Source organism: Oreochromis aureus, linkage group 6 (assembly GCF_013358895.1).
Source record: "Oreochromis aureus strain Israel breed Guangdong linkage group 6, ZZ_aureus, whole genome shotgun sequence".
NCBI classification, from domain to species: Eukaryota; Metazoa; Chordata; class Actinopteri; order Cichliformes; family Cichlidae; genus Oreochromis; species Oreochromis aureus.
In genome coordinates this window covers 28420002-28442642 of record NC_052947.1, presented here as the reverse complement: position 1 = coordinate 28442642, position 22641 = coordinate 28420002, and the positions used below count along the sequence as shown (strand labels likewise).

At 42.5% G+C, this 22641-nt stretch overlaps 1 protein-coding gene across 5 annotated transcripts in view; it reads left to right on the top strand.

Annotated features, from left to right (window-relative positions):
• LOC116311797 (nucleosome-remodeling factor subunit BPTF) overlaps positions 1-22641 on the top strand; it is a 54320-nt gene that overhangs the window by 21453 nt on the left and 10226 nt on the right. For all 5 annotated transcript variants that reach the window (XM_039613313.1, XM_031729004.2, XM_039613311.1 and 2 more), the window contains 18 exons: positions 1279-1566; positions 1703-3794; positions 6058-6182; positions 6663-6791; positions 7286-7436; positions 7826-7865; positions 8142-8364; positions 9427-9576; positions 13242-13372; positions 14183-14297; positions 14607-14824; positions 16276-16516; positions 16653-16930; positions 17173-17286; positions 17556-17717; positions 18089-18171; positions 21843-22068; positions 22253-22572. In XM_039613313.1, coding sequence (XP_039469247.1) covers positions 1279-1566; positions 1703-3794; positions 6058-6182; positions 6663-6791; positions 7286-7436; positions 7826-7865; positions 8142-8364; positions 9427-9576; positions 13242-13372; positions 14183-14297; positions 14607-14824; positions 16276-16516; positions 16653-16930; positions 17173-17286; positions 17556-17717; positions 18089-18171; positions 21843-22068; positions 22253-22572 — 5086 coding nt within the window. The remainder of the gene's footprint in view (positions 1-1278; positions 1567-1702; positions 3795-6057; positions 6183-6662; positions 6792-7285; positions 7437-7825; positions 7866-8141; positions 8365-9426; positions 9577-13241; positions 13373-14182; positions 14298-14606; positions 14825-16275; positions 16517-16652; positions 16931-17172; positions 17287-17555; positions 17718-18088; positions 18172-21842; positions 22069-22252; positions 22573-22641) is intronic.

Sequence of the window (22641 nt, the reverse complement as noted above, 5' to 3'; positions counted from 1 at the left end):
CACCTTTCTTTGCAAGGACACTCAAAAGCCTGCCATCCATGGATTCTGTCAGTGTTTTGATCTGTTCACCATCAACATTGCGTGCAGCAGCAACTACAGCCTCCCAGACACTGTTCAGAGAGGTGTACTGTTTTCCCTCCTTGTAAATCTCACATTTGATGATGGACCACAGGTTCTCAATGGGGTTCAGATCAGGTGAACAAGGACGCCATGTCATTAGTTTTTCTTCTTTTATACCCTTTCTTGCCAGCCACGCTGTGGAGTACTTGGACGCGCGTGTGATGGAGCATTGTCCTGCATGAAAATCATGTTTTTCTTGAAGGATGCAGACTTCTTCCTGTACCACTGCTTGAAGAAGGTGTCTTCCAGAAACTGGCAGTAGGACTGGGAGTTGAGCTTGACTCCATCCTCAACCCGAAAAGGCCCCACAAGCTCATCTTTGATGATACCAGCCCAAACCAGTACTCCACCTCCACCTTGCTGGCGTCTGAGTCGGACTGGAGCTTTCTGCCCTTTACCAATCCAGCCACGGGCCCAACCATCTGGCCCATCAAGACTCACTCTCATTTCATCAGTCCATAAAACCTTAGAAAAATCAGTCTTGAGATATTTCTTGGCCCAGTCTTGACGTTTCAGCTTGTGTGTCTTGTTCAGTGGTGGTCGTCTTTCAGCCTTTCTTACCTTGGCCATGTCTCTGAGTATTGCACACCTTGTGCTTTTGGGCACTCCAGTGATGTTGCAGCTCTGAAATATGGCCAAACTGGTGGCAAGTGGCATCTTGGCAGCTGCACGCTTGACTTTTCTCAGTTCATGGGCAGTTATTTTGCGCCTTGGTTTTTCCACACACTTCTTGCGACCCTGTTGACTATTTTGAATGAAACGCTTGATTGTTCGATGATCGCGCTTCAGAAGCTTTGCAATTTTAAGACTGCTGCATCCCTCTGCAAGATATCTCACTATTTTTGACTTTTCTGAGCCTGTCAAGTCCTTCTTTTGACCCATTTTGCCAAAAGAAAGGAAGTTGCCTAATAATTATGCACACCTGATATAGGGTGTTGATGTCATTAGACCACACCCCTTCTCATTACAGAGATGCACATCACCTAATATGCTTAACTGGTAGTAGGCTTTCGAGCCTATACAGCTTGGAGTAAGACAACATGCATGAAGAGGATGATGTGGACAAAATACTCATTTGCCTAATAATTCTGCACTCCCTGTAATAACAATATGTGAGCAGCTTAATATAAGGTTATCCTCTCATTCTGTTTTTCAAAGATGCTAAACTTGGCAAGAAGTGCACTCTGCTGGACTTGAGTCGACGGCCTAGTGTAGTCACACCAGAAGCTCAGGGAGCTGCTGCAACAAGCAGCGAAGCAACAGAAGAAGACTCCTCTGGCCTCCCCAAGCCACTGACAGATCAACAAACGTCTAATGAGAAGAGGGACAGAGAAAAGAAAGAAGATTTGGATGAAAATGAGAAGGCGAAAGAGGAATTGCCGGCAGAGGAATCGCCAGCGAAGATGGAAGTGGATTCAACAGACTCGCTGTCAGATGAAGTGCAAAGTATGACCGATTAACATTGCGTTCTGTTGCATGTATACTATGAGTGGTCATTTACTTTAAACTACTTTAGCTCTAATACTTATGATTCTAATTTAAAAAGAAAAAACACATTTAATCTGAATTGTTTTCTCTTCAGGTTCCTGCATTCAGGAAGATAAGGATTCCCTGAAAGAGGAGCCAACAGAAAGCCTTCAGCGACCATTTAACTACGACGTAGTGGATGTCAGCAAAGGCTTCCTCACCCGCATTGCTTATAAGAAGAAGGTCAAGTCCTCCAAACTGGACAGTCTACTTGAACGCAGAGTGAAGCAGCACATTATCGAAGAGAGGCAAAGGGAACAGGTGTCAGCCTCCAAACCCCAGGAGCCTAAACCAGTTTCATCCACATCAACCCCTGCTCTAAGCACTCCGGTCCGGCCACGGTCACCACTCAAGCCCCAATCTCTCACTCAGACACATCTCACACTGGGTGAAGCTGTGAAAGTGGAGGAGAAACCTTCCACAACAGAAACTCCAGGACAAGAAGTTGGAGGACAAAAAGTAGAAGGGGAGAGTCGGGCTGAACTCTCTAAAACTACAGATAAGATTGTCACTCCTCTTCCTTCTCCTGTTACAGACTCCACACCCAAAGACAGTAGCAGTACAGGTACAGGTGAAAATTCGAATTCACCACAACACCAAACCACCTCCTCGCCCCAGAAATTGGTGGAAAATGAAAGGACTACGGGGCCAAAGGAAGCTAGTTCAGGGCAAGAGGCTGTTAAACTCCCCGATGTGCAAGAAACAACAGCTAGTTCTTTAGAGCAACAAGCAGACTGTGTAGCATCAGATGTTACGAAGGCTGCGCTTACTGAGAATGAAGGGTCTGAGGAACCCAAATTAAAACTGAACGCTGAAGTGACATTTACAAGTGTTCTTGACCAAAATAACAGTCAAGACACAGTTCCTTTAAAACCGATTCAGCGAAACACAGAAGTTTTAGGCTCAGTGCATTCGAGCACAGAGGAAAACGGGATGGGGCCAGAGGATAATCAAGACAATATGCAAGACATTGGAGATGGTAGGACTGTAGGGGAGAGCACTCCCGAGCCAGTTTCTCCTCTCCCTCAGGTAAATGGTAATGATGGTTTCGGGGGTGAAAACATGCTGGGTAACTCTTTGATGAGCTCAAATAATGGTGTGCTCAACAACAGGCCTCAGCCCAAGGTGAACAGTATTGGGAAGGATGAAGATGAACAACGGCTTGCTGTGTCGCTGAAAGACACCACACAGCAAAAGCCTTTAGTGAACGGGGATCTCGCTTCTTTAAACGCTAGCACGGAGGTTAGGGTAAAAGAAAATTGTTTATCTTCTAAGGTAGAGGCAGAGAGCAAGATTACAAATTCTGACCAAGATTACAAACCTCCACTGAAGAAAACAAAGCTGGAAAATAACGTAGACACACCTGCAGAGCATACTCCGAATGTTCACAACAGCACATCATCTTTTGACTGCATGGAGACCAAACCCAGTCCTGGCGTCAAGATCATAAGAATGGCTCCCTCTCCTATACCTTCAGCGGAGGAGTCGAGTCTGAGCAACGACTTTGCAGAGGAGAACGGCAACGGTGGGGCCACGGAACCAATCAAGACCATCATCACCCAGGTAACCACAACCGCCACCACCACTACCACCACAGTACTTTCCACTGAGATGAGGATAGCCAAGGTGCCGTCGACGACATCTGGAGAACCGGCGCCTGTAGTGTCAACAACAGAGAGCAGCGCCGTGTCTACCCTCACAACCATGACCAAAACAACTGTGACCAAAATCTTCTCCCCGGGGCTCGATGGCCAGTCTGAAGACAGCCAGAGTGAAATGGTGACACAAGAGCAGAAAACAACACTCTTAGCTTCTGTGGGCGAGTCAACTACGGACGCCAGCGGTAAAACCTCAGTGTCGTCTGTTACTGTGAGCGAGGAGGACTCGTTGTCAACAAAGGGCCGTGTGCGCCTCCTCAAGTTCTCCCGCACTAAGAAGACCCGCTCGGACACAGCTCTTCCCTCTTACTGCAAGTTTGTCACCAAGAGCAGCCGGAAGAGTATTTTTGTACTTCCGCACGATGACTTAAAGATCCTGGCCAGGCGAGGCGGATTCCGCGAGGTGCCAGTGTTTAGTTACAATGCCAAGCCAGCACTGGATATCTGGCCATATCCTTCGCCCAGGCCTACGTTTGGCATCACCTGGAGGTAAGGTCCCACTCTCAGTTTATCTTCCTCACACACGTCCTTACTGTCCTCTCTCTCTGAAGCTGGTTTGTTATTAAATTCTATTATCTGTATTGAGTCTTAGATAAGAAGCATATTTCTTTAAGCATGAATAGAAAAAGCAAAAGTGGAAGCAAGTTGATCTTTAAAGCCTAGAAGAGACATTGCCAGCTCATCATCTTCATTATCATTTGTTTCCTTTTCTTGTCTCCAGCGGTGGAAACTACTTAGGAGCTTAATCTTGTTTGAACCTGTTTTTATCATTTCCAAGCATGGGCTTCTTCCCATGTTCCTTTGATTGGTCATTCAGAATTGGACGTAAGTGTGAATGTGAGCATGAATGGTGATCTGTCTGTCTGCTGTAGGCCTGTGACAGCCAGGCAGCCTCTTCAGGGTGTACCCTCCCTCTCCCCCTGTGGTAGCTGGGATAGTCTCCAGTCCCACCGTGACCCTGAATTGAATAGGCTGAAGGAAATTTTTGATAAACACAACATATTGCTTTTAAGTGCTATAAAAACATAATTAATGGCCATTCAGAGGGAGTATATTTCAAAATATGTAAAATGCGAGGACATCCCCCTGTGTTCATAAGCTGAGTTCCCTGGATGTATCCCAGGAGGAGACACATTTCTTGAGGCTTAGATCAGGAAGGGCGTAAAAATCTGTCAAGTCAAATATGTGGAAATACCCACTGTGTTAACCCCTTTGGATGTGATCGGGGTGCTCCGATGGTTTCGATGTCGCCTTACTGCAAGAAGTTTCTTGGTTCAAAGTCAGTTGGAGGCTTTCTTTAGAGTTTATGATCTCCCACAGTTTAAAAACATGTGCTTGTTATGTTAACTGGTGATTCTACCCACTGTGAATAAAAGAGCAGGCCAAAGGAGCTGTCTTTTTTCAGATTTTGGAGCAGCATAATCATGGAATTGGAATCACATTAAATGGCTTTTGAACATTATGGTACAACCAGAAGTTATCCACTTTTATCAGATATTGTGAGGTTCAGCTTCATATCATATTCTGTCCAGCAGCACCGCAATTAAAAATGTTCTTAATGAGTTCTTTTTACTGGACTTCTCATTTCTCTTGAAATGTAATATCCAGGAAATGAGCTCAAAAATGCAGCATTTCACAGCCTAACCTCGCTGTAACCACACTTTCTTTTCTTAAGAAGAAAACTTAAGTAATGATAGCCGGAGCGCAAGTGTGACACAGTGCGTAATCATCTCTGTATTGCTCTGTGGTTTTTGTAGGATTACACAAAGGCAGTTTTGTAAGCGCTCGCTTCTCTAACAGCTTTACCTAAAAACCAAATGCGTTGTTTACAACTGAGTTAATCATATTTTCCTTCATCCTTCCCCTTTAAACAGTTTCCCAGCTTTGGCAGAGTGCCATGTCCTGGTGATTTATTGTTCGTTATGTCTTCACCCTTCCTGTCTGCCGTTCGTGGCTTTGGCCTCGGGTGATGCTGTAGCTCTCACTCTGGTGTCACACGGGGACCTCTGGTTATTTTGACCAGACCTCAGAGTTCCAAAGGAGACATGAATCATCCGGTGGTCGGAGAGGTGTCACGATGTTCGCTTTGCGCGCTGACCAAGCCCTGCAACCCAGGGATATTTTTCCGCCTGCGGTTACACATGGGAAAGGGAATATCCACCAGACCCCATACACATAATAAGCCCTGTGATGATGGTGTTTTTTCAGATGTTTAAGATGCCGTTAATGACGATATCCAAATGCCAACCTCATTGTCAGAGCAGTCATAACGATATAAGGAAGGAATTTTTCCTTCTTTTGGAAATTATTTATTGATGGATGAGATGTTGTTGTCTAATTCTAGACTGAGAAGAGTCTGTTATGTTCAGAAGAAGCTGTTTACTTGCTTGATTTGCCTTTTAGAAATAAATAGCCCTGCAGAGATCTGTTCTGTTTCTTTAGTGGTAACAGGCATGAAGTGTCAACATCATCACCAACAACTCTCGTTTGTTTTTATTCTGCCACTTCCAGTCCCATGATCGTGTTTTCTGTAACTCTGAGTCAGTCATTTCAGTGACACCTTAAGTGCTGTCAGTAGTGTTTCTATGCCTGATTCAAATATTAATTTGCAGTATACAATAACAAGACAGGCGGAACAGTGGTGCTGTGAAAGGAGGAAAAAGGCTCCTGGTTCTTGAGGCCTGTCTGTGTGCGTTATTTGTTTGGAATAATGTGATATATAGTTTAATGTAATCGGTATCTATCTGTCCAGGTATCGACTGCAGACGGTGAAGTCTATGGCTGGAGTGAGCCTCATGCTGAGGCTCCTGTGGGCCTGTCTGAGATGGGACGACATGGCCGTGAAACCGTCCGCTGCTGTCGGCACCACGCGTACAGGTAGACCTTCAACAGTTCCAATAATCATTTACAGTTTTCATCCATTTTCTGTGAGGAATGGCAACAAACTCCTACAGAGGTGTTATGCTCAAATAAGTGCTTGCAGATACAGCTTGGATTATAAATGTTATTTTTATTTATTTATTTTTCATTTTGATGTAAGTTCAGATTTTTCAGGATTTTATTTCAGTTGTTTTTGTTACTAACTTGTCAGGCATGTTAATCTTTCCGGTCAGCTTATATGAGGAAAAGCAAGCGCAACTTCTGTCTTCCCAAAAATTCCAACTTGTAGTGTCTTTGCTTCTTGATGCCCTCCTTCTATACTTATCCCTGTGCTGGCCCAACAGAATGATAGAAAAAACATGTGCAAAACATTTTGGGGCATCACTGTTTTTATTTTGGAGTGCGTTTCCTCCATCTTTTCGGGCTTTCCTCCTCATCACCATACCAACCCAGCCCTATCCCCACTCATTGCTACAGAGACATCAGATACTGAAATCACCACCACTGAGATCATCAAGCGCCGCGATGTGGGACCATACGGCATTCGCTCAGAGTACTGCATACGCAAAATCATCTGCCCCCTTGGAGTGCCAGAAACTCCAAAAGGTAAAACAGACTTTTATTTTTCACATTTATTAAAAAACAAACAAACAAAAAATCATCTAATGTCGTGTCTCACCATCAAACACAAACTGAAACTACTATTACTAACTCGTCGTTAATAACAGAAATATGCAAACCTGTTTTGAACTTTTGAACTGTATAAATAAAACCATAATATTTAAAAATAATAAATAATAATAAAATAATAAATAATAGATAAATATTTAAATACAGTTTTTTCTTTCTTCTGTTTGGTTTTCCTGCAATAGTTGGATGTTGATCAGTATTTCAGCATTTGATATGCTGTCTTTGTATTATTTATTGTTAAATATAGGTTTTAAAAGATGTGCGATCTGTTTTTATTTACATTTTACACTCCGTACAAGTTATTATTGTAACCAGGCTATAAAACTGACACATTTACATGGGCTCTGTTTCTGTCCAATACCAAATGTAATTACAAATTGTCGTCAATCATTTTTTCATCTTTCTGCCAGAAACCCACACCCCACAGAGGAAGGGTCTGCGATCCAGTGCCTTGCGCCCCAAGAAGCCCGAGCCTGCCAAGCAGACTGGCCCAGTGGTGATTGAGACCTGGGTAGCCGAGGAGGAGCTGGACCTCTGGGAGATCAGAGCCTTCTCAGAAAGGTCAGAGTCACAAATTTCAGCAGAATTAGTTTGCAAGTCCTGTGTAGGACTAATTATATTAGTCAGTTTATAAACATGTCATACTGAGAGCCAGATATTGTTCCAGAAGATTTCTTTTCAGAAGAAGAATTTTCTGACTAAGCGAGAAGTAAATCGTCGGGTCAGATTTGTGTGAGATATGCTGGAAGGTCTAAAAGTTGATTTCACTGGAGGTTTTTTTTTTTCTTTTAGTATTTAACTCCATCAACTCTAACTCATCATACTCTTATATTGCTTAAGAATTTGAAAAATACATCAATAAATTTGTAATAATCTTTTAATTGTTCTTTTTTTCCCCAGTTATTCTACTTTTTATCTTTTAACCTTTTTCACATATTCTCATTTTACAGGGTGGAGAAAGAGAAAGCTCAGGCAGCTGAGCAGGCCAAGGTGAGTGAGGTTCAGTTTTTTAAGGCTGTTTTTTCATTTTTATCAAAGTTATTTTATTGTATTGTATTTATTTATTCATTCCTTGATTTATTTTTCAAACTTGAGGTAAAGCTTTTGTCTTTGTGAGAGTGAAAAAAAGGACATCTGTGGTCCCACCTGGGTTTGGCACCCGCTTGATAAAAAGATAAACAAGTCCAGGTCACGGTATTTTATTGTTTGTTTGTTTGTTTTTTAATAAATAAGTTAATGTACTGATCAACTTGTTTATTCTTTCAGAAACGTCTTGAGCAGAAACCAGGCTCAGTCACAACCCCAGCAGGGAGTCCTGCAACACCTGCTGCCACACCCAAAGTGATCGTTGGCTCACTGTCAGGCCAGGGCACCCCGGGCACCAAGGTGGTCCTGTCCACCAAGATGGGGACCCCTGTCACATTCCAGCAGAACAAAAACTTCCAGCAGTCGTTTGCTACCTGGGTGAAGCAGGGTCAAAGCACACAAGGTACTTTACAGTGTAACTAATAATCAGCATTTAGAATATTTTTATATATTTTTTTATAATACCCCGAATACTAAATTAAGTTGTAGGACCTATCAGAGCGGTTCTTAAGATCTATATATATCAACAGGTGCTGGTACCAGGAAGTGGATTTGTTTTAGAACTATGTGAACAAAAAGAGACAGACTCTAAATTTATTTTAAATTTTTAATTAACTATACTAGTCATGGATTAGTAATTTGTTTACTGAACACAAACTGAACCAGTTGCTCACCTCACAGTTGTTTTAATTTACTACATTTGCAAAGCAGCTGTCTTAGAAGACAAACACATGCACACAAACGAAAAAGAAAAAACAGTGTATGCCACTGTGAACCATAACTGATCTTCATCAAGGCTGGGCTGTTGGTATGCTGGATGCTGGCATCCATGTCAGAGGTGTTGCTGCACCCTTGCATCTCCATGACAGCATACATCTGATTGTTCTTAATGGAAATCTCACTGGAGCCCCAGAGATGAGGTCCTCCAACTAATCCAACTGCACCCCGCCCTGCAGCTTTTTCAGCCGGACAGTTCCTGTCCCCACGCTGCCAGAGGATCGTGGGCTCCTCTGGATCATGAGCACATACAGACTCTTACTTAGGCCAGCTTTAAGCTTCATTTTGTCTCCTGTTGACCGTGCCTGGGACATACTGGGTTCATGTGTTCATTGCACAGCTGCAGGCTGTACTCATCCAGAAATGGAGCGCAAGTCTTCACCACAGTTTATGCACAGACGGGTGACAGCTTGCATCACGTTCAGAGGAGGCCATAATGCATAAATGTCTTAAATATGTTTTAGTGCTGGAGATGACATTTTATTAAGCATAGCTCTTTTCTAATTTTTAATTCTTATTTTTTAGTAATTCAACCCAGCAAACTGTAAAGCATTTCTAAAGTGTGTTGATTTCCTGTGTTGTGTCTTAAGCACGGTGGTTATGTGCGTTAATTAGAAGGGAAATATTATTGAATTTGCAGTGTAGCTGTATTTATGGTACCTTTTGTTTATTTGCTTCCTTTAATTAGGAGCGGGCTCAGAGACCACCGTGGCCACATCTGGTGGGCACACTTTCCAGATTACGGGAACCTCTGTTGGTGGAAAGGTTGTGACCACCAAGCTGCCACTACCTGCCAACAGCAAGATCGTCACAGTCAACGTGCCAACTTCGCAAGGAGGTATTGCTGGTTTTAATAAGTCACACCTCAGAGGCAGACACAGGGCAGCATACGCATTTCTTCTTTCCGTCCATTTGGGGATGCGTGTGTGTTTGTTTTCATTGCCTCACATCAGACCAGCGGCATTTAAAACGTGTCAGAGGGGCCAAATTAGATCTGACCCATGAATTGGATGCCATTGTAAGTAATTTAGCGTACTAACCACACACAGAGTTCTCCAGGGGGACTGAGCTTGTCTTTATTCATTTCATAAATGTTATTGGTGCCAGCTGCTGCAAGCCCGAATTTTTGAACCTTTCAAATCAGGCGTTCCTTTTGTCCTTGATTGCGACTGTCAGCGAGCCAACAACACGACTTAGGGGAACTGCAGGGCTCAAGTGTCAGGATAGCTGGTCAATATTTAAAGTACTCTTTCAGAATCAGTCACACAGCTGTCGCAGATTCACCATGGTTCAAATGCGACCATGTTTTTCTTAACGGGCATGAAATTACATGCATCTAAAATACTGTATTTAGCTTGGTTTAGACCGCAGATTTATCACCCTGCATCGCTGATTTGTTCTCTGATTCACTGGTAGCTTTAGTTTGCTTTTTCAGTTGTTCTTTGGCTCTGTTTCTTTACCCTGAAATATCGTACATCATTTCAAGCATGGCTTTCTAAATTAAAGACATGAAACGAATTGTGATATTGCTGTAGCCAATATATACGTGTATATGTATCTTATGATAATAATGGGTCAGAAAAGTGGTTGCATGTAGTGACAAACTTCAACTAGCTGACAATTTTAAGGAAAGTGTTCCTGATGTGGGGAAACAGTTTAATGGTTTCTTCCTTTGTCCATCCTCCATCAGTGATTAAATTGTTTGTTGACAGATTTCTATTACATGATAATTAACGTGCAACTGAATTATCATTTACTATTTAGTTTAGGGCTTGGTTTCACTACAATCATTTGCATTGTAGATGTGAATGCACCGCAGTTTATCAGTTGTAAGAGGACTTCTAATTGTTTTGTATGTTTTGCCACTCCAAGGATAAAAACATATATATATTTGGTGCCTGTTTAAAGGGAATAAAAAGTAAGAATGAAAGTCATTTTTATCCTACAACTGTATGCGCTAAGCACAACTTTACAGTGGATCGAATGAGAGGAACGTCTTTCCAAACGTAACTCTGTGTGTAATGTTTGAGATGATGTAAAGCAGCAATGCAGAGACTGCTGAAGTTCCTGAAGGTGATAAGATCATTCAACAAACGTAGAACTTTTTCAACTGAATTTTGCAAATAATACTAGTAAATATTGTAATTTATGGCAATTGGCTCCTTTAAACAATATTTTCGTTTCATACACAATTTTAAGGTCCTATGAATTTAGATGAACTCCATCTCTGCTGTATTCTGTGCTCCTGTAATGCAAATGCACTGATTTTTATATCGTGCTTTTCTGACCACGCAGAAATTTACATTGGAAGCTGCATTCATTCTTCATATTTTCTATTTTATGTAGAGTATTTTATATACTAAGGCCCACAATGTGAACCCAGAACCTTCTTGCTGTGAGGCGGCAATATTTACCACGGCACCAGGTTGGCGTACCGTACTGTACCAGACTGGTCTGCACCAACCCCATTGTGGTGCCCAGTGTGAGCCAGCATGAGTCAGTGGTTTGGTTTGGTGCGGCACACCGTGTCTGCTTCTGTCCTGTTGGCGTGGTATTCTTTTAAGAAGATGTTATTTTGGTTGGATGGTTTTTGGGATGGTAGACTTGTGTAGTCTGAGGTTCTAAATAAAGACTGTGGATTCAAAAGTGTAGTATCTGTACGAACGTCTGTGCTTTTCAGCAGTTTGAAATGTCAATATTGACACCTTGGATGAGACGATGGTTTGTTCTGGACACCGTCAGTTCTGTCTGTGGCACTGTCAAATTATAGGGATGAATGTTGCTCAGCACTTTGGAGATGTGGCCTGTTATGTTGACATGCTTCATTAAACTGCTGACAGCTCTAAAGTGAGTCATATCCAGTGCTATTATGTCAGCATGTGTTTTTAAACATTACATCTGTTAAATTGAAATTTGGCTTCTCTAAATAAACACAAAAAGAGTTCATCTGATGATTACAGCGGCGTGCAAAATTCCAGAGTCACCCGTCACATATTTCTATTTTGGTAGGAAAATTAGAAATATGCGCAGCGATGTAATGAAACGTATACAAAAAATGGAAACAAGGCAAAAACAGAATCTGTACAAATAAGCTGACAAGATTGGAATTCACTATTTGGTATCATCACCTTTTATTCTTTAACACACTGAAATCTCTTAGGCAAGCTTTCTTGTACTTTCTTTAAATAGTCATGAAGAATGGCTCACACTGCACATGGCAAGGTTTCAGCCAATAGCTCTTTGGGAATCACCTTGCTGGTGCAAAATCCCATTTTCCCAGAAAACAGTAAAAAGAAGAAGGAACATTACAGTTAATTTGACACACCTCTTTAAATATATATTAAAAAAGGGGCAATCAATTGAAAATGAGAATGATGCTCACCAAGCATAAAGTGATTTTTCTTGCCTTTGAAGTTGCCATGAAGGAGAAACTAAGTTCAGGTGGAGTGTAACCATTTAATGGACGTGTATTTATCCAGCATGACTGTTTGGTGCCCTGTTTGGTTTGGAAGGGCTTAAGGAAGTTAGGCAGGAAAACAAGTTTACCCTGAGGTCTGCTTCCCAGACAGGTAGCCCTCTATAGTAGGATTCCTTTTTTTTCCCCTTCGTCTTTTTGAATAAAAGTGTACCTCTCCACTCACCGGAATCCCAACTCCTCGAACTCTCCAAACAGCCAGCCCATAGAAAAGTCTGTTTGATGTGTGTGACCAGAGCAGCGACTCCCCGAGTCTTACGACCGGGCTTAACGTCCCTGTTTGAAGAGGGAAACCCTTGATATATAGGTTTACCTACTTGGTTGCGGTTGAAAAACCACAGCAACGAGGCAGCTGAGGGGAAAAAAAGGGCCACGCTCTCATGGTTTCCATTTCTGCCGTCAGCTTCACGTGAGCTCGTGAAGGCAGAGAACCCCGTGAACAGCTATGAAACGCCGGCTTTGTCACATTAAAGTTAAGAACTAGGATGTGAAATTCATGCATAATTTATGAGGGGGTTTCAGGTATGTTGGGGGAAACCCAACTAAGCTTTCAGTGGGCCTTTGAAGATTTTGTTTACCTGCTCAACTAATATTTACAAGTGCCGTGATCAAAAAGTGGCCCTCTGGCAAAAAGAGAAGCTTACAAATAATCTATTCAGCTGAGTTAATGTAGGACTTCTGTACAACTGCTCACTTTTGTAACGGGTAACCCCTGCTTCACATCAGAAATTACTTTAGTTTTGAGCATTTTAATCTTATTAAGAATATGTTTGTTTGTTTGATGTTTGTTGTTGTCGTTAAATGTAAAGCAACAAGCAATCCAAACTTACTATTTAAATCTTTATCATATATTTAAGCCACGTCTTTGCAGACACCATCACGAAAGTATTTCCTTCACGTCCAAATCTTCTTCTTTTCTTTGTCGTTTTTAGACTTGTAAAGCTTCCCTCAGAAAACTCATTTAAATGTTGCTCACCTCTTATTTTTTCGCCCCCCTTTCTGTCTTTCCGCTCCTCTCCTCTCTGCAGGTGTGGTTCAGCAGAAAGTGCTGGGTATCATCCCATCCAGCACGGCAGGAGGTGCCCAAACCTACACCACATTCCAGCCCCGCACTACCACGCTCAACATCAGGCCCAATACCGCGGGCTCCCAACAACAGGTACAGCTGTTGTTTTTTCAGGTTACAGCTCTAGTTTGTACATTTTGTTCATAATTGTGTTGATATATTATTTTCAGCCGTGTTTGCCAGTGATGGGAATCCCCCAGCACCCCACAATACAATTTGATATTATTGCTTTTGATGATGAGCTTCATGTTTACCCCTCTGCTTTAAAAGGCTGATGGGGTAGAGTTATAGCAGTATCTCCAAACTATGATAAATTGAGAGTGAGATAATTTTCAAATTGATACCATAGATGTGTCTAGTAACGACGTGACGACGATCTCAAGGTCAGAGTTCACGTTTTCTGAAAATCTTGTGAACAGAATAGGAGGATAGTAGGATTTTTCAAAGCTACTAAAAATCTTGAACAAGTTTGAATCCCAGTGACCTCAACCTGAAGGTCAGAGTTCAACCTTTCTAAAAATTGCCTAGGATTCCCAAATTTACACCATAGATGCATCTATTAGGAGGCTTTTTTGGTAGAGGCTGATAATAACTTTAAACACAAGTGCTCTCTATACTAAATTTTTTGAGATACAGATTATGGCATTTTGGGTACTCTGCTATGTATTTAGCCAATGATGAGGATAAGAGTGCTGTCTATAGAGAAAACGGTGTAGCTTTATAATAAACAGCTTATAGCGAAGTCAAATTTTGTGGAACTTTTTATTTCTTTATTTGTCTGTAATCAGTCTCAGGCATGTTTCTTTTGCATGAACCCAACCTGGATCTTTGACCTAGTTCAAAAAGTAGCTGCTGGCTTTGGAATAATTCATTAATACTGTCTTTATGGAAAATATCTCCCAGGTTCTGGCAGGTGGCAGTCAGATCCGTCCAGGAATGACAATGATCCGAACGCCAGTCCAGCAAACAGGACCAATGGGAAAGACGATACTTCGAACGCCCCTCGTGGTCCAACAAGGTGATCTACATTCATTTTGTCTGAACAAAGAATAAATGAGTACTGATATCTGTTTTGGTAAACTAACCCGATCCCTGAAAGAGTTTTAAAATTGCCATCATTGTTATAAATATGGGGGGGGTTTGCACCATTTTTATTTTCAGAATTGATTTTACCCATTATAGATTCTCAGGAATAACAAATTATAGATTTATATTGAATACATTAACACAGACTCTATAACAGACTCATTACTCTAACTAGAGTAATCATATTCAGTGTCATATAACACTGCCTGGTTGTTAAATATGTGATATTGTTCTCTTTCAGGTCAGGGTGGACAGCAAGTAGTGACGCAGATCATTCGTGGGCAGGCAGTTTCCACGGCAATATCTGCCGCCAGCCCCGTTGCCACGGTCACTGGCCAGGGAGTGGCCAGTCCCAACACAGCGGGACAGGCAGCAGGCCAGACACCACCCGGCACCCCACGAGCACAGGGGCAAGGCCAGGTCAAACTGACCCTGGCTCAGCTCACCCAGCTCACGCAGGTTTGTGAGGTCCTGTCATACACATGCAGCATATCTACAACAGGCAGCATTAAAATGGATTTCCCCTTATTAATTCACGTATGGAAAGTTGACTACTTTCCATATGCTCTAAACTCTTGGAGCTTTTTTTTTCTCACTCTCGGCTCTATGTGTTGTCATAGAGAGGGGATATCCTCAGTATGGTCGTCTCAGGCACACGGCTCTGGCTGTGCCACCTTCTGTTAAATCCTTCTGTCAGTGAAGGGCAGGCTGTCAGTAGAGAGTTGGCACGAAGCAAAGGTGGCTGTAAGGGGGGAGGAGCTTAATCAGCTTCTGTGAGAGAGTGGATCAACTGATGGAGCACATAAGGGATTGATCTAAGCTGAACAAGATGTTTTTTGAGCAGTCAGTCATGCAAAGTGACTCTAGTAGAGGCCAAGTGTAATATAATATAAAGCTGGAAGTGATCATAATAGGCCTTTTTAAAAAAATAAATAAATAAATAACAAACAGCACTGTGGCCTGTAACCATTTGATCTTGGTTATATACTACACTCATCCTGCTCTTAAAAGTAAGACAAATAACCTGTAGATATACATTTGTCTTTATATGTTTATCTTTAATTGTGTATTCAGATTTATAAATTTTCAGATTGACAATTTTAAATGTGGAATATTGCATAGCTCCTATTTGATATTAATAGTTTTTTAGTGGCTTTAAGTCTTTGTAAGACAAACTAGGGTTCAAATACTTGGAAATTTAACATTTCAACCCAAAGTGTTGAGTTTACAAGACTTGTTTTATATTTGTGATTTTTTTTCTTTTAACTTTTATGTTGCAGATCACTTTAACATATAAGGTTCCTCACCCAGTAAAGGATTAACTTTACATTCAGTGAATGAAAAAGGCTTTACTCTCATAAAAATATTGCATTTAAAACATGACAATACCGCATCGACCTTGTATCTGAAATGAATTTCTCTTAAAGAAATGGTTTTTTACAGTTTTATGAACTATGAAACACAAAGTGGATGGTGCCTTAAACCACATACATGTTTTGAGCAGTGGCAGAAACGTCAGAGACAGTTCAGAGGCAGTGGCTCCTTCTGCTTGTTGGCAGTTATTTGTTAACATGTAAAATGCCCTTTCTCACAATAGTTTAAAATTAAAAAAAATGATGGACTCATGTGGATGCTTCAGACCCATCACTAGAGAGTTCAGATGGGATTTCAGAGGGTTAAAAAGAAAGTCTTGTGTACACAAGATGTACGCAGTGCTGATTTTCCTTCTAGACAAATTTCACCTGGTTGTAATGAGGTTTGGGAATTAGTGGGGGAAATAGGGTATTACTGAAACTCCTCAGATAATGGTATGCAATCAACATTTGTTACAACAGGCAATTTATTTTGGATTAGACTGGACTGTAAAATCTTATTCACAAGCCTTCCCGCTCTGCTTCATCCTCCCACAGAAGCAGCAGGCTGGATCTGGTGTGGATCGGCAGGCTGGTGCCGGTGGTACTCAGCAGGCTCTCACGGTGATGGTTCAGGGCCAGGGTCAGACCACCGGCCAGCTGCAAGTCATACCTCACGGGGTCACTGTCATTCCAGGACCTGGTCAACAGCTCATGCAGGCGGCGCTGCCCAACGGCCAGGTGCAGCGCTTCCTCTTCACACCGCTGGCTTCAGCTGCCACGCCCACATCAAGCACAGGTATGATAAGAGACAAATGAAGGGCAGATGAGGGCTTTTTCTACAGCTTGCTTTAAGCGATAAGAAATAAGTGCGAAACGTAATTGTGATGTCTGAATTTAAATACATGTCTGCTATTTCCTTTTTCTCCTTCCAGCCACAACAGCAACCAGTCAGCCCAGCTCCACCTCAACCAAAACTCCAGCCCAACCTGCTCAGCAGGCTGCTGCCCCGATTCAGACAGGGGCAGCCCCTCTGGCCACGGCCAGCACCCCAGCATCAGCCAGCCCTCAGGGCCAGTTACCCCCACAGACGCAGGCCCATATGCCCATCCAGTCTCCTACCTCGCTGCAGGTTAAAACACAGGAAGGAACTACCCAGCTGCAACTGCAGCAGACGTCCCACGTCATCAGTGTGTCTGGACTTCAGCAGCAGGTATAGTTACGACTAGCAAAAAAGTTAACCGCATCCTCAGTCACTCCTTTCCCCTCAAAGTTGATGACTGTGACTTTTATTCACATTTAAAATCCTCCAGTGAAAGCCTCACAGCAGCCAGCAGTAAAATAGTTTGCTGTTTGGTGCAGTCTGTGGATTTGCCATTGTTTCCCACTTTGAACTGCGCTTCAGCTGACAGTGTGATTTGTTAAAATTGTGCATTTTCTGTGTTGTGGCTGCAGGTGTTGGCCCAGCTGCAGGCCCAGCAGGTTGGAGGCACGCTGCCACAGCAAATCAAACTGCAGCTTCCCATCCAGATACAACAGAGTGGGACCACCTCAGCTCAGGGAGGACAGGTATCACATTCAGCTTGCTACTCCAGGACTTTTGATCCTCAGAAAATAAAAAATGAAAATGCGTTGGATTTAAAATTAAGCTTGTAGCACATGACCCCAAACATGTCATCTAAAATCCCCAATCATCTCGTCATTGGGATGAAGATGTTAAATAATCTGATCCTTTATTCCTCTACCTTTTTTTCCATATTTACAAAGCCACTTTTTAAAACTATCAAATGTATCCCCATTCAAAGCACAAGCTGACTGCCACACTCTGCTTTGCACAGATTGGGAATGTGGTTACCATCCAGGCCGCATCTGTCCAAGAGCAACTGCAGAGAATCCAGCAGCTCAGAGAGCAGCAGCAGCAGAAGAAGAAACAAGCTGCAGAAGCAAAGAGAGAGTTGGCGCTCAACGCAGCCAGCCAGAGCGACATCATTCAGAAACAGGTGTGTATGTATGCAGCTGTCACAGTCAGGTTATCATCTCGCTCCAAAACTCCTGACCATCAGTAAATAAACATTTGTCACCCTTCAATCTGGACTCTGTTTAATTTTACAGCTCAGATCTGTCTCTGTTTATAAAGCTTTATCCTGGCAATGCTTGTTCCTGTGTTTGTTTTTATGTCTATTTGACATTCTCTGCTATGCTTAATAACAATAAATTTCTATAGATATACGTTGAATGGATTAAACTGCTGGAAGTTCAGATGATTGTTTTTGCTGGTCCTTGACTGACCTGTTACCATGAATGTCATACTTCTGATTTTTCGGATTTTCATGAGGTTTACTCTGTCGTCCTTCTGTGTCACATATTCCAGGTGGTCATGAAGCAAAACGCTGTAATCGAGCACCTGAAGCAGAAGAAAACCATGACGCCTGCAGAGAGAGAAGAGAATCAGAGGTTTGCCTCCAGATTTATTTTTTGTGTGTGTCACATATGCTGCTTCGAAAGTCAACAGGTTAACACTTCATTAGTTGGATACATTAAAGTGCTTCTCAAAGCAAACATCTAATAAGCCAATCAAATGGTAGAAACTCAGTGCATTTAGGCACGTAGGCATGACGACGAAGATGATCGGACGTTTAAATTAAGTAACCAAATGGGAACAAAGGTGGTTTAAGTGGGTGGTTTTCAGTGCTAGACAGGCTGGTTTGGGTATGTAAGACGTTGCTGAGATTTTCATGGAGCACTGTGTCTAGGTTTATGAAGAATAGATCATTGAATACAAACATCCAGTGATCAGCAGTTCTCTAACCTCAGTGTAGTTAATGGCAGAGGTCAGAGAAGAATGCCCTGATTGGTTTAGGCTGATAGTGAGGCAGCAGTAACTCTAGTAACCAGTCATTTCAACCAAGATACACAGAACAGCATCTCTAAATTCACAAACCTTCAAGTCTCAAAGTAGATAGAAACTACCATTGCTGAGTTTTAGTGAAAACTAAAACTCAGCAATGGAAGGCTGGGAGGGAAAAAAGAAGTGATATGCTGGTGCGGGGAGTGTTTTTTTTTTTTTTTTTTTTTTAAATTTTTAAGCCCCCTTTAGTGCCTGTCTTTGGACCGTGGGTGGAAGCCAGAGTACCTGGCTGGAGGGTGGATTTGACTCATAACCCTTAATGCTAATTAAGCATCATTTATAAGTCACAGCTCACCCACATATCGTTCCTCAAATGTCCATCCTATTGTTACAACGCGTTCCCACTCTCAAATCTCTGACTGAGTTTTTTGGCTTGATGTGTTCACTGTACTGCAATGGCCTCCACAGTCACCAGATCTCAATCCAAAGCCTGCAGCATCTGCATGACACCTCTGTGTCTTTGAATTGATACCTTCTTATGCCCATGTGCACGCTCGTATGCACGCTCCCTGCAGCCCATACGGGATCCTCTCCTCTCTCCATTTGACTTTTGTCTAACACATTGTTGGGAGGTGCAGAACAGCATGGGAACATTTGGACATGTAACCACCAACAGCTGCATGTCTTCACTGTGGCCCTACAAGCAGGCAAATCCATTAATAAATGACGGGAGTTGTACAATAAAAATATACATCCCTCCTCGACTCCTTCAGTGATTTGTGGTGGCGTAAACTTCAGAAAGGCGACTGAAAAATTAGTCGGAAATTTAAGCCGCCCCATTTTTCACCGCATCATCCCCGTGACCAATCCTACCGTTAGTATGTCGATATTTTTTTATGAAGAGCGTGTTTGTTTTCCAGGCAGAGAGCTACTATTGCTGCTAGAAGACCGTTTTGTTTACTAAGCTTAGTTAGGACAACTGCAACTGTAAAATAAAAGCCAAAATATTCAAATGCTTACAAAAAGGCTTTTCCTCGTTCTAACTTTCCTCCTTCCTGTGTTTTTATGTTAGTTAGAATATACTCTGACCTATAGCCGACCCTGACAACCATTTGTTTATGTCCACAGGCACTGTGTAAACACTGTACCCATTCACACAGACCTGAAATACCAAACCCAGACTACCGTGACATCAGTACAGCAGCTCAAGCAGCAGCTGTCTGTCTTTGCTTATTTTTTCAACCTTTTTCCATTTCTTCATGTCATCCCTTTCTCTCTTTTCCTTCAAAACACGGTTCTGTTAGTAATAACGCGGAACTTTGGCATCCGTTTGCATGTTTATGTGTGTCCTGCTTTATTCCTCCACTTTCACGCTGCATTTGGCCTCTGTACTTCAGCGCACACACAGTAGGATCCCTGGCCGATCTTTGACCTCAGCAGCCGAGGATGTGTTTGTATGTTGTTCGCACAAACTCGGCGCCGAACGAGGCAACGGCTTTCGATCTCAGCTGTGAATGTTAGCGAACACAAGTGAACATACTGGGAACGCAGAGCCATAAATCATGTGGATTTATTCGATTTTGCAAAGTGAAGCTGCTACATGTAACTTTCTACCTCTATGGATTCTCATTTGTTTGAATAACAGTGGCATGGATAACATTTCTTCCTCCTGCATCCAGTCCCACTCTATCTGTTCATCTCTCAACATGCCTCTCTTCCAGTCTTCCAACTCTCAAGTCTACTCGCTTGCCACTGAAGCGTAGTCTTATACAAATAAACACTAGACAAATAAAGAGTCTTCTCTGCATCCGTAAAAACATGCGGGTGAGTAATAAAACTAGAGATGATGTCACGTTTGCCTAACACTTTTAGAAATTAATCATGTTTGGCTCAGAATTTAAAAGAAGGAAATGTTCGTGCTTTTCTAAGCAGTGGGCTGCTAGCAGAGGTTTTTGGTGCTAGACACTTTGTTTGAGCTTAAACTCGCCGCCTGCTTCAGAGTTAAACTCCCCTTTTGACTTCAGAACTGCATTAATTCTTTGTGGCATGGATTCAGCAAAGTGCTGGAAATGTTCCTCAGAGATTTTTGGTCTATATTGACGTGAGCGTCACAGCTGCTGCAGATTTGTCAGCTGCACATCCATGATGCAAATCTCCCGATCCAACGTATCCCAGAGCTGCTCAGTTGGATTGAGATGTGGACTGTGGAGTGCATTATTCTGCTGGACAACACCGTCAGAACATGGGTACACTGTAGACTTTAAAGGATGGATGCGGTCAGCAACAATACTAAGGAGGCTGTGGTGTTTAAGTGAGCGGCCCAAAGGGTACCAAGAAAATTAAAGAGTGGTTGTTTGAGTTGCGGCTGTCTTCCTATCAGCTTGAAGCAGTCTGGCCATTCTCCTCTGACCTCCTGGATAACTGCCACTCACTGGATATTTTCTCTTTCTCGGCCCATCCCCTGTAAACCCTAGAGATGGTTGTGTGGGAAAATTCCAGAGGATCATCTGTTTTTGAAATACTCAGACCAGCCCCACATGGCACCGACAATCAGGCCACGTTCAAAGTCGCTTTTCTTCGTAACCTGCCTAATATTTCTCCGATTTTAACTCGTACTTGATAGTTCACAGCTGAGAAAGGAGAGATTTGGAGCCAGATAGAGATGAAATGCATGTTCAGAACCTGAGTCAGAACTTTGTAGTTACATGGATTACACAACTAAGCCACGAGAGTGGCTTGCGGGCTTGTTTTCAGAGAAATGCCTTCATTGTTCATTGACACGGACTGCCATTTCTTACATGTGGAAAGCAAAATTTTTATATTTCAAAGTAGCCACACAGGTTGTACTTCATGAAACATAGAAGCATTGTTTGGATTAATGCGCTGCTCCAGCCCACTGGTGTGTCATAGGGATACATTTCTTCCTCTGTGACTTTGACTGTACTGACTTTCTGAATTCTAGCTTCAGATATGTGATAATCCTTTCCCTCCCAGCCCTTTCATCCTCCTCTGCTCTCTCAGCAGGAGTATTATGTGTGTTTAATGTCTTTAAAATGCCACAGCACTTTTTCACATGGGCCTTCATTAGATTTAGTAGAGTTCTGGGTTTTTATTTCTTCTTTTAGCTTTTTTTTATTAGTCTGCAACATTCACAGTTTCAGCACTTTAACATTAAATTCAATATGCTCTTATGAGTTGCGATTTTTAGTTTTAAGAGATGTGATTACTCTTTTTTTTTTTTCTCTCTCTTGACCATATTCTGTTCTCATCTTTTCAGGATGATCGTGTGCAACCAGGTGATGAAGTTCATCCTAGACCGGATAGACAAAGATGAGAGGCAGGCAGCCAAGAGGAGGAAGAAGGAAGAGGTGGTGGAGGCCAAGAGGAGGTTAGCCAACGCCAGTAAGCTCTCCTCGCTCCTTTACCGACACAAAGAGAGCCTCAAGATGGAGATTCTGAAGAAGCGGGCACTTCTTGACAAGGAGCTGCAGCTAGAGGCCCAGGTATGAAGCAAGCTTGAGACATGAAAAAATATTAAAAAAGCATAAAGGTTTTTACTCTGGGCGTGATGTTTTAAAGGCAACAATAAAGAACTGGGTGACAAATGGCACTAGAATGCCTTTATTTTGCACAAAAAGGGCAGGAAGTGACATTAATCGCATTCGTTTCTGGCGTTGAATTCTCCAGGAGGAGCTAAAGAGGGATCTGCTGCGGATGAGGAGGGAAAAGGAAAGGGCTCAAGCTGCAGCCCAACAGGCTGCCGCTGCCGCCGCCGCTGCTGCCGCCACCCACAACCAGCAACAGCAAAATCTGTCCCACATCACCTCTCAACATCACCTTAGCACGACTGTCAGCTCCGCACACAAGAGGAAACGGGAAGAGGAGAGGGAGATGACACCGTCAGCCAAGTCCAAGAAGAAGAAAATGATCTCTACAACGAGTACAAAGGAGAGCAAGAAGGACACCAAGCTCTACTGCATCTGCAAGACGCCCTACGATGAGACCAAGTATGATGATGCTCTGTTAAACACTGTCAAAATAAAAATACTGTGTGAGCGAGTGTAGCAGCATTGGTG